We start from the raw sequence: 11,976 nt of genomic DNA, 5'->3' as shown, positions 1-11,976 counted from the left end.
TGGGGCGCGTGGCTGGGGCCTTGGGGGCGGCACCTGGGGGCCTGGTTGGGGCCTTGGTCGCCCCCAGGGTTTAAAAATCACCGGGTCCACGCCCGAAAATGCGTCGGTCTATGCGCTGGGGGGCCGAACGAGTGGAGATGCTCTAAGAGAATGGATGTCCGTTGATCCTGCATCCGGTATCCCTACCTACGAGAGATAGAGCTATTTGGGGGAAAGAGAAAGAGGCCGATGGTGTATGGTAGTGTGTGGGGTTGACGTGCAGTACACGTGGCTGATTGAATTTAGTCCTTTCCCATGGGGCAAGCACAAAAAATTCCAGGAATGCGAATGCGAAAGATACAGTCTGAACACACCTACAATATTATTCAGTAATCTCCAAATGAGATGCATCTATTGACCCGCGACACGGTTTCAAAGTGCAACCGATATGCTGCGGGCGTAACCAATATGGTTGAATCATCACCCCAATGCAGGGCTTGGTCGCCTTTCCTCGCCGCTCATCTATGACGGGCGCACCGGCTGCTGCTGCGTGATGCAGTGTATGTTCCCACCTCCCAGCACGATCTCCCTTGCGCCTTCCACCATCACAACCTGCACCCAACAGTTCATGGGACCCCTTCAGATAATCTAGCGCTCATACTGCCTTTTCTTTTACATCCAACAGTCACTGCTTGCTTCAGCTGACGAGCAACACGGATGCGTGAATTTTGAGGCCATAAGACTAACCTCACGATCAGGAAATGCCTTCTGAAGAACCCCGCGTGCTTCGTCATCCCTCTTCTTATCGCCGAAGGCCGGCGCTATGATCCCGCCGTTCGCTGGGTAGAAGTTCACGTACGAGGCGGCCAATCTCTTGCCTGGTACCCTCGGTACAGCATGCCCCTGAAAACAGTCACACACTGCCCCATGTTACAAGTGGTTGAAATCGGCGTCATAAAGGACCCATGAAGCGTAGCTGCAATACTGACCGTTGCAAGAACACCTTCCCCCTCTTCCTTCGTGATGTACAGAGGCCCTGGCACGTGGATCTTCACCACCTCTATCTGCCGCCCTTTCGCATCGACGGTTTGAGTGAGAGCTGATAGTGCCTTAACCGATATCTCGTACTGCGGGTCGTTCTCGTCATCGGTCCAAGACAAGAGAATCACACCGGGTTTGATGAAACAGCATAAATTGTCAACATGCCCATTTGTATCCTCGTCACCTAGAAAAACATTACAACGTTATAAATAAATGGTTCTCGAAGTGAGGAACAGAAACCTTGTACTCCCTCCGTTCGGAATTACTTGTCTCGAAAATGGACGTATCTAGAACTAAAATACATCTAGATACATCCATTTCTGCGACAAGTAATTCCGAACGGAGGGAGTAAGTGATAAAGTACTTTTCGTTGTTACCGTGTAGTCCCAGAGGTATCCAAATGATCTTCGTGACTCCAAGAAAATCCTTCAGCTCATTCTCTATCTCTAGTTTAGTCATGTGAGGGTTCCTGTTAGGATTCAACAAGCATTCTTCTGTTGTAATGCATGTACCTTTGCAAAATGTGACAGAATCGTTAGCAAAACACCAGACAGACTGAAAACTATTTGTTCATCAACAGTGATATGACAGATCAAGCACCTTCTCCATCTACATGAATGCTTCCACCCTCAAGAACCATTGTATGTGCAAACCTAGGGATCCTCTCAATCTCGACTATCTGAAAATAGTAGCACAAATTGGAAGAAATTTAAGAGCAGAAAGAAACTAACAAAAGATGCAGGTTTGTTCTAAAATAGGACATCACTCTTTACCTTCTTGGCAATGCTTCTGTCAAGGCTCCAATCATCAAAGCAACCACCACCTAGTCCTGCAGGACAACAGGAGCAGAACTTACTAAATCATCGTGTGGAGAAGGTGATTAGACATTGACTTGAGAAGTAATGAAATTCTTGCTCAAAAAATACTACTGCTTCTATGCTTTGCTAGTGCAAACCAGGCCGTCTATAGCTTTTATAAAAAATATGGAACCGTTCGCAAGTTCCTACTAAGATATTGGCATGAATTGATAACTTCGCTTTTGCATGAACACAAATAATTATCAAAGAAAGAGTTAAACTAGACGAACAAAAATAGCCACTGAGAAAGCACTGAAAAAAAGTATACATACTTTAATTTAAAACAACATACCTCCCCATGCGTTAAATTCCCAGTCAATCCCCGCTATCGTTTCCTCTGCAAGTCCTATATCTGATCCGCCTTCACGGGTAATAAACTAAAAACGAGGATAATGTTAGCCATGAAATCAGAATAGTTAAAAGGGATATAAGAAAAATTAAGTTACGCACAGTGGGACCAGTATCACGGAACCAGGAATCATTCATGCTCATCTCGACCACCCTGATGTTAGGTTGGTGTTCCATCAGCTCGTGGACATGAGGATACTGCCAGAGAGAGAGAAAAAAAGAGTGAAACTGAATACCATTGTGTTGCACATGATGATGCAGCAGTTTACAGCATAGTTCATGTGAAGCGTATCACCTGTTTGGCACTTGCACAAATGGTGACAGGCTCAAACTTTGAAATGGCAATTGCAGTTCTCTCAAATGTTTTTCGAGCTGGCTCAGCATGCTCCCGCCAGTTGTCTGGACGCTCCTAAGATTCAAAGAAGTGGCTTGTTTATTATGATGATGCACTTCAAATTGTTCAGGGCATATGCTGAAGAGGATACACAATAATAAAAGGAAACTCAAAAGTTCTTTCAAAGAATTAACACGATGATCTACTATGCTTAAAATGAACTAGTCAATGTGTACGTGCAATGCACGTTAATTTGAAAGTATATTAAGTGCATGCGGATATTAAGTAGGATATTTTTTGCATGTTATTATGTGATTAGCACTATATTTGGCATGAAATTAACTGCAAGCTAAACGTGTTGAACGCTCGACATTGAAGCAGTCTAGGTCGTTGGATTGACATGATTTGATGGCCGAGATTAATTGGATGTGCCTTTTTGGGTATTTTTATATTGGTATAGATGAAACGTCGTCAGCAGTGATTATACTCAATGACAACAATGAGAATACTTCAAACACATATCATTATTCAGTCGCAACTTGTCATTCACACGACCTGGCCACTAATTTCAGTCACTGCATGCTTTTAAAACCCTACAAAAATTACATATTGTGGAAATACTTTTAAAGTCAAAGTTTCACATATGGTTCTGAAGGTCTGTAATCCAGATATTTTTGAAGATAATGACAATAAAATAATGAAAATGTGACTTTTTGTATGTCTAAGACGACGGCTTTCAGGGAGGGAGTAATAGTAAATCGGCAACGTAGAATGAGAATGAAAGGAAAAGTTACATCAACATACTGAAATTACACAGATATTAGGCACATCATGGAATTAGTCAATTAGATATTGAGATAACGTTCTTTTAGGTCCTGTGCTACATGGCTCGAACAGTGGCACATACACAGCTGTAGAATTGCGCGGCAGAAAGTCGTAGACAACAAGGGGGAGGAATTGTGGTCATGTCTAGTCTCTAGTGCTATGCATTCATATAGTTTTTGTTATTTTCCGTAGGTAAAAGAGCACTTTCATGTGGGGTAACAAAAACTTCAGAAACAAATATATACACCTCGCCACGGACGCGGCTAATCTGCACCCGAGCTCATATGCTCCCGCATGAACAGTAAAATCGAAAAAAATTCAAAAAATTCCAATTTTTTTTGAGAGAAACATTGACAAAAGTTCTAAGTGCCTGCAAAAATTCGTCATGAAATCACATTCCTAGAAGGCGTGGAAAAAAAACAAAAATAGTACTTTGAAAAAGCTACTTTCAAACGCATTTTGAAGCACTGAATATGTTTTTTTTGCCACGCCTTACAGGAATGTGACTTCATGATGAATTTTTGCAGGCACTTAGAACTTTTGTCAATGTTTCTCTCAAAAAAAATTGGAATTTTTTGAATTTTTTTCGATTTTACTGTTCATGCGGGAGCATATGAGCTCGGGTGCATAATGGACTTTTCGACCTCGCCACTGTCTATTCTATTATAAGGAGAACATGTTTCGTTGGAATAGTTTATCTGACCACCGAATGAGAATGGATGCACATGCACTTGGGGTTGGTGGCTGAGGGGGTGTTTGTTTCCAGGGACTTTTTTGTGTAGGGACTAGAAAAAGTCCCTCTTAGAGACTTTTTTACCAAACGGGAGGAACTTTTTAGAGACTAAACTAGGCATTTGGGTCTAAATGAAGAAGACTCTCAAGGAGAGTCTTTTTTGGGACTTTTCCAACAATGCCCCTCCATGCATTCATTGGCCCGCCACCCCATGGTGTTGTTTGATTGTTATTTTTCTATATACTAGGGGCAACATGGTCATTTAATAACCTCTAGGAAAGGACTAGGGACTTTTTAGTCTCTGGAAACAAATAGTGAGAGACTTTTTAGGGACTAGGGACTTTTTAGTTGGGACTAGAAAAAGTCCTAGGACTTATGAAACAAACAGGGCCTGAGTGCAAATAAAACATAGTATACAGGTAGAGCACTGACCCGGTTCCAAGATTCCACTGGAGAATATGGAGAAGGAATCTTGACAGGGTATCCAATAATTCAACTTTGGCAACTGCTCCTGATGGCTGCTGCCAAGCGCACGACATGTAATTGGTTCAAATAAACCGGACCACTCTTTGGTTCGCTCACATTGTGACACGGGACCCACATGCCAGCGACTAATATGACAAACAGTGGGCAGGCATATTTGCTTGTCAGGTAGGAGTAGTATTTCTTTGTTGTTTGCTTATTCAATTCAACAACGTCGCGCGGGGACAAATCTCGGTAGGTACGCAAACATGTGCACGGGAAGAGACGGCACCGTCTCAGGGACGAACAGCAGAAGCTACGCGCAAACGCAAGGATAAGCCGCCGCCATGCCGGACAAACCTCGCCGGCCCAAACGAGCGGCTCCGGCTGCGGGCCAGACAACCAAGCATTTCTATAACCAGAACTACTACGGTTTAAACGAATTCGATCGGAATCTCGCGTGACGAGCGGAAAAGTTGGATGAAGACGAAGAACGCCACGCCGGGCGAGACGATAGGGGGCGAAGGAGGGAGGGAGGGATGAGTACGTACCGGCCAGCCCATCCAGCACTGCTCGTGCGGCTCCCACTCGGCGGGCATCCGGAACCTCATCTTCGCCGGGCATCCCGCCATGGCCTTCACCATCCTCCTCCCCTCCCCTCGGCTCGGCTCTCGCCAAACCTAGATTGATTCGATCTTCCGCTGCGCTGATCTGAGGATGGAGAATGGAATGGGACACTGCTGGTGCTGGGGAGAATAGCCTCGTCGCGACGGCTGCTTTATGTACGACGCGGGGGAGGGAGGGGGGAAGGGAAGGGTGGGGTGGGGTGGGGGGTGTCGAAAGATCGTGAGGCGGACCGGTCCAGGGGCGTGTGCTGCTGCTAAGGGCTGGGCCCACGTGACCGGCTTTGCGCCGCGCGGTGCCCAAGTGGCCAGCGGTTACTGATGCGTGGGCCCTCCCGCTACCGGCCGGCGCTTGGGAATGCAAAGATTCCCCGGAATGCCGAGCGCCTTTTTTGTTGGCGCACTGGAGCGCGGGGCCCAGGATAGGCACCTTGTGGGCCCGCCGTCGGTGGTGCCCCGTGACTCGGAATACCAAATTTTTTGAGCGTTCAAGATTATTTTTTAACATAATACGGACGTATATACTCACACCTATGAATGCACGTAAACAAACACATTACCTCTATGAGAACATTCCAAAGATTGATCCGGCACATCATCTTGAGATTGACAAAGTCATCACTGGTGCATTCGTAATCGACATGAACGTCTCCTCCTACTGAACGCGCATAGCTGAAACGTTTGAAATAATAAATTAAAAAAATGCGAGCATCAATGTCAAGTCTAGAACTTAAACTCTGATGGGCTGAGAATACCACTATCCTCCTAACCATACAACGTCTTTTTATATTTTTAATACACGAGAGTGGTTAAGGCCACATTTTCTGTGATTTCTCCAAACACACAAGAATTGTATCATTTACTAAAATAATAGCAATAATTGTACCAACTATACTGTACTAGGGTAACCGCTTGGGATATGTGGTTAGCAAACTCGAAATTCATATATTGTATTATCGTAATGATGTTTGCGGGGGATTATGATATTTTTAAAAAAATCAAAAGGCCTTTCTCGCGTTTTTTATTTCCAAATACTAAAAGCTTGCGTATCATTTTATTGATAGAAGAAGTTGGAATGAGAAGGAGGAGGGGGTTACATCACATGACACAACCAAAGATGACGTAAACATGGTGCCCATAGCAGAGAGACATGAGATGTTCGGCACAAAACAAAATATATAACATAGTGTTAAACTACCGCGGGCAAGAGAAACAACTCGAACCAAAACGATGTCCCATATCTCGGAAACCATCATCTGGTATGCCACGAGCAAACAATACGACACCTCATGAAGGGGAGCATCGTCGCCATCTGATCCAAGGAACGGGACCCGGGTTTCCCCAGTGCTCAAAGATGGGCACCGAGAAAGGGCCCGGAAGCGCCTCCAAGAGGGGTACGACACCGACAAGTGCCATCGCTATTAACATCAGCAAGCCAAACATGGATTTTACCCTGGCCTATGTCCAAACAATCCCGAAACAGCGGGTGCATAAAAACTTGGGAGTATTTCAGAAGAGAGGTAGAGCACAAATACACAATGCTTCTCAATTAAAAACAAAAACGAGATTTAAGTTTATCCTAAGATTTCTATCAAATGGAGCGCATATGAATAGATTGTGTATGATTTTGAATTCCGTTCCCGACACCGCCTTTTTCTTTCCGCCGGACGGCCCCATCTTCATATGGCCCTTAACTTTTGTCATGGTCGCAAAGTTCTTATTTTCATCAGCAAGAATGGATAAAATATCTCTTAGTTTCCTGTGAACATTGTTAATATTCTTACTTGTTTAAATTATGGACTGGTCTGTACCAGCGTTCACTTAGTTTTAATAAAATATTGTTTCATATCTTTGAGGATTGGGAGCAGGTGGCGTAAAAAGGAAGGAAAAATAATTTGAAATCTATCCCTTGCCATCGACATGACTTTCCTTACTTTTTGATTAATTTATTTTGTTTTAAACTAGGTAGTTGCTATGGTTTGTTTAGTCACATTATTAAATATTCTTGTTTAGTTTTTTTAGTCTAAAGGTAGAATATAATAATCCGATTGACAGGTAATGATCATACATATGTAATGCATTGTATGTTATGATTCAAAGGACATTCACAATAATAAAAAATTCAAAATTGTAGTCCATATATGTTGTCTTTCTAAACCAGTGATACGTGCCTGAAATTTTAGAATACCACATAAATTATTAGCTCTCTACAATTTCAAAATCACCTTCTACAAATATATATTTCAGGTTTTATTTTTATTGACAATTAGATCGATTTAATACAGGTCATGTGACACAGAAGTAATAGTTGTACTCATATTTCGTTGAAATTTGAAAGCTTTCATAAACCTCCTCCCGGTCTTTGTTTCAACAGTCTGCCAGCGTCATTTCTAGGAACTGTAAACGACCGCCCATCTAGCCGCCGGGCGCCTGCCGACCTCTCACCGGTTCTGCCCGTCAAGAGTCCGGCAAGCTGTTTGGTCATTTCCTCGCCTGCACCTGCTGACTGCCGAGGCCCGAGAACTTGAGCGGCACCACGAACCCTCTCCTGGTCCACGATGTACGACTGAGTTGGTCAAGATAGAACAGCGTGGCATACACAACACACGCAGAGAGTCAAGGACAGTCAATGCAGGTTTGCGGTTCCAAATAAATAAATATTTCCCTTATAGCCTGTTTGGTAAACACTTGGGCAGTGGAATGGGAGTTTATACAAGGGTGTTTATGAAGGGATTTTTTTTGCGGGCTCAATACTTGTATTACTCAATAAAAATATCATTATAGTCCTCAACAACTATCTCCACAACTTCAGGAGAACCTGACCCTAACCAAGTCATAGTCCTATTATTAACACGACCAAAAGCAACTAACCTGTCACTCGCTTTATTTTGTGAGCGCGCGACATGAGTAATACAAGATTGATGAAGACTCAATAACAGTCTAATCTCATTCACTAGCGAAGAGTACGCCGAGTGATCAATGCCCCCACATGTGATTATGGAAACTGCAACAGAAGAACCCATCTCAATTTCTATCGGCAATTCTGTTCGTTGAATCGACGAGGACAGTGACGATGTCATAGACCTAGGGTAGGGTCATAGACCTGACCTATACGCCCTACCCAAGGTCACTACACTAGAAGCAAGGACATTCAAAGCACAGCAGGAAGTATCGTCTGAAGCCATCGAGTGCAATCCACTCGACCAGTCACTTCACTCGGATACCCCCAATTTCACTCGACCTGGATAGAGTCATTCGACCATACAGGAAATCATTCGGAGTATAGAAGACCTAGAGTCACTCAGGATGGCAACGGTCAGGCGTTCACTCCGTAGTCTTAAAGATCATTGATGACACTTTATAGCTGGCCTTACTAGTAACGCCCTATCTTAATGTACACTGAACCTCTGCAACGGAGGACGGCTGGGGTCCCGGCACACTCTATATAAGCCGCACCCTCCTCTGGGACAAGAGTTCGCACCCCTTGTAACACACATCCATATTCCAGTCGTCCGCCTCAGGGCACCGAGACGTAGGGCTTTTACCTCCTCCGAGAGGGGCCTGAACTCGTAAACTCGTGTGTACAACCTCGTCGTAGCTAGGGCCTCGCCTCCTCATACGTACCCCCTACTCTTACTGTCAGACTTAGTACCACGACAGTTGGCGCCCACCATGGGGCAAAGTGTCTTAGCGACTTCGGGCGAGGTAGCATTTTCTCCGATCTTCATCAACATGGTTTTCGGTGGCGGTTTAGTCATGGGCCGCGAGTTCTGACTCGGTGCACTCACTTTCGTCGCCGACGACTCCGTCTGGCTCCAAGAAGCCCCCCTTGATGTCGAGGCTCTCCCGATCCGCGGATCATCGCACTTCCGCGCGAGTGCCTGCGGCGTCCTCTTACGACAGTCTTCGACTCCGTATCGGTCGGTCTTCACGTTGCCTTCTCACTCCACTTGACGCAGCCGCAAGCGATCTGGTTGGTCGCGGCTCCAGCCGTGGGTGAAGCATGTGGTGGCTCGCCAGACGGCCATCCCCCAAGTCGTGACAATCCAGCCCGACGAATTTCACTTCGGTCCAGTCGACTCTGCAGGTACATTTTCCAAGAGCGGGAGCTATGACCCCGCGGCAGAAGTTCTCGTGGTCGACTCCCGTCGCAGCCCACCCGGGTTTTGCTGCAGCAGCGGCAATGGTGATGGTGACGGCCCGTCATTCGGCCACGAGGAGTACGAGCCCCAACCTCTCAATTCGCAGCAGAGGGAAGAGCTGCACCGCCGCAACGTGGAGGCCCTCCAGACCCCCATCATAGAGGAAACCGCCGAGGCTCGGGCCTTGGAGGCTGCGCATCTGGCCACGCTGGCTGAGCGCACTCGTTTGGAGAATCTCCAACATTCTCTCAACGAACGCGCCCATCGACTGATCCCCGAATCCAGCCGGCGTCAACGATAGTTGTTTCCGCCTGAACCTCAGGTATTCCGCACTCCGATCCAGAATCTTGCAGCTGATGCGCGTATAGCAGAGTCTATTCAGCCGCCCCATTCAGAGGCTAGAAGGGGCCTAGAACAGATCAGAATGCTGCTCCGAGCAGCAGGAGAGCTGAACTCCGCCGTTTCTCAGTCGCGGAACAGGATCCACAGCAGGTCGGTAAGGGAAAATACAGTTCAGTCGGCACACAGTCATGGGTCGCCTTTGCGGCGTGAAGATCATGATCACCACCGAGTTCGGCACCTGGGAAGGGCTCATGGAGAGTTTGATCATGAGTACGCCCGTGACAATCGCCGTCGAGTGCCTTCGCCCCTTCCGAGGGATGGGTCATACGCGCCCCGGCGGTATGACGACAGGCGCCCATATGGTAATGACCACAGGGTTCCAGTCGACCCAAGAGAGCCTGGGTTCGACGCGAGGTCAGTCCTTGTTCAAGGTTTGGTCGACCGGAACAGAGCATACAGAGAAGGGTTGGATAGAGACAGACCCGAAGGAAGTAGGGTCCATGTTTCTGGCCCTGAGTGTTTCAGAAGGGCCATCCGAGCCGTTGAGATCCCTCACAACTTCAGATTGGCGACTAGCATCGGTAAGTTCACAGGGGAGTCAAAGCCTGCCACTTGGTTGGAAGACTACCGAGTGGTTGTGCATATTGGTGGCGGTAGCGATGAGGTGGCCATGAAGCACCTCCCTTTGATGCTTGAAAGTTCTGCCAGGGCTTGGCTGAATCAGTTGGCTCTCGGAAGCATTTTCAGTTGGGTTGAGTTGGCCCGAGTGTTTACCAAAACGTTTGAGCGCACCTGCAAGAGACCTACCGGCTTGTCGAAATTGCAGCATTGCATGCAGAAACAGAATGAGACCTTGAGAGATTATATCCAGAGATGGATCACTCTTCACCACACAGTGGAGAATGTATCGGATCACCAAGCAGTTTTTGCCTTTAAAGAAGGCGTTCGCTACAGAGAGCTCAATCTTAAGTTTGGTCGGACCGGAGACATGACTCTGGCTCGAATGATGGATATTGCCACTAAGTTCTATAGTTGCCCAGCTTCGCAAAATATCCAACTCCCGCTCCGCATGCCAGCTTCCAGCTTCTACCGGCCGGAGCATCGCTAAGAAAATCGTTTGGTGAGATCGATCTGGCTTCTATTTTTTTATACAGGCCGTCAGCCCAAGAAGGAGAGAAGTTGGCCCGTTAGTGAGGTAAGGTGGCCCGTTCAGGGGATATAACATATGGGAGAATGGGGAGACAATATAACGAACCGGTATGTGCCCCTCGAGTCACTTGGCGGTGGCATTCGTTCGTAAATTCGGCTGACTCCAGATCACGTTTTTCCTGGGATCACCCAAGATGTTACTCCAGCTTTTTATACGTAGAACCGCATCAGATCTGAGAAGCCAGCTTCCAGGAGCCGGACTATTCGGTCCAAATCCATCGTGGATTTCGTGGATCTGGAAGCTAGGGAACTACCGAACAGGCCCTAAGTATGCTAATGGCGAAGAAGAGGACCGACTCCGGAGTGGCAAAAACAGACCAGTCGCCCAGGACACCGGAGGAGGAAACTCCAGTCGGAAGCAGAAGTGAAAGGCTGAGGCGGCGGGCCCCGCCGAAGCAGCAGTTTTGAACCAAGGAAAGTTCAAAGGGAAGCCCAAGGGGCCTTGGACCCCTAAAAAAGTGAAAGATCAAGCAGGAAATGATGTACTTGATTTGCCGTGTCATATACACACCAAAAAGGATGAAGAGGGGAATCTGATTCTCCCCAAGCATACCACTCGACAGTGTCGACTCCTGATTCAGAGCTTCCGAGAAAGCCAACCCAGTGAAAAAGACAAAGAGTCTGATAAGGAGGAAGACAAAGAGGAAGATGGTGGTTACCCCAATGTTAATGCCACTTTGGTGATTTTTGCTGACCTCGAGAGCAAAAGTCGGTTGAAAAATATTAACAGAGAGGTGAACATGGTCTCTCCAGCAACACTAAGATATTTGAAGTGGTCAAAAACCCCTATTACATTCGACCAGTCCAATCACCTGCCGCACGTTGCTACCCCTGGGCGGCAAGCGTTGGTGGTCGACCCAGTCGTTGGGGGCACCCGACTGACCAAGGTTTTGATGGATGGTGGCAGTGGACTGAATATATTATACGCTGAGGCCCTCCGGGGGATGGGCATTCCGATGTCCAAACTCAGTGAGAGCAACATGAGATTCCATGGTATCATCCCAGGAAAGAAAGCCGATTCACTCGGTCGGATCACTCTTGATGTGGTTTTCGGTGATTCCATGAATTACCGCAAGGAAAA

The 11,976-nt window shown here is 46.7% G+C and overlaps 1 protein-coding gene across 1 annotated transcript; it reads right to left on the bottom strand.

Moving 5' to 3' along the window:
• Nucleotides 1–272: 272 nt before the first annotated feature.
• LOC119364548 (agmatine deiminase-like) lies at nucleotides 273–5,395 on the bottom strand. Its single transcript, XM_037630030.1, has 10 exons — nucleotides 5,131–5,395; nucleotides 2,521–2,634; nucleotides 2,328–2,423; nucleotides 2,170–2,254; nucleotides 1,794–1,849; nucleotides 1,621–1,699; nucleotides 1,398–1,532; nucleotides 969–1,204; nucleotides 727–882; nucleotides 273–591 (listed from the first exon to the last, which is right to left on the bottom strand). Exons 1-10 carry the CDS (start codon nucleotides 5,221–5,223, stop codon nucleotides 502–504), a joined length of 1,140 nt encoding a protein of 379 aa, XP_037485927.1. The 5' UTR covers nucleotides 5,224–5,395; the 3' UTR covers nucleotides 273–501.
• Between the last annotated feature and the right edge of the window lie 6,581 nt (nucleotides 5,396–11,976).

Source organism: Triticum dicoccoides, chromosome 2B, assembly GCF_002162155.2.
Source record: "Triticum dicoccoides isolate Atlit2015 ecotype Zavitan chromosome 2B, WEW_v2.0, whole genome shotgun sequence".
Lineage (NCBI taxonomy): Eukaryota > Viridiplantae > Streptophyta > Magnoliopsida > Poales > Poaceae > Triticum > Triticum dicoccoides.
This window is presented reverse-complemented; position numbering and strand designations above follow the sequence as displayed.

Bases quoted from the DNA above. Each gene is read 5' to 3' on its own strand.
- LOC119364548 (XM_037630030.1), bottom strand. From the start codon at position 5,223: ATGGTGAAGGCCATGGCGGGATGCCCGGCGAAGATGAGGTTCCGGATG. The intron at 2,635-5,130 runs GTACGTACTCAT...TTTGAATCTTAG, and splicing joins AGTGCTGGATGGGCTGGCCG to GAGCGTCCAGACAACTGGCG. The intron at 883-968 runs GTCAGTATTGCA...GACTGTTTTCAG, and splicing joins GGGAAGGTGTTCTTGCAACG to GGGCATGCTGTACCGAGGGT.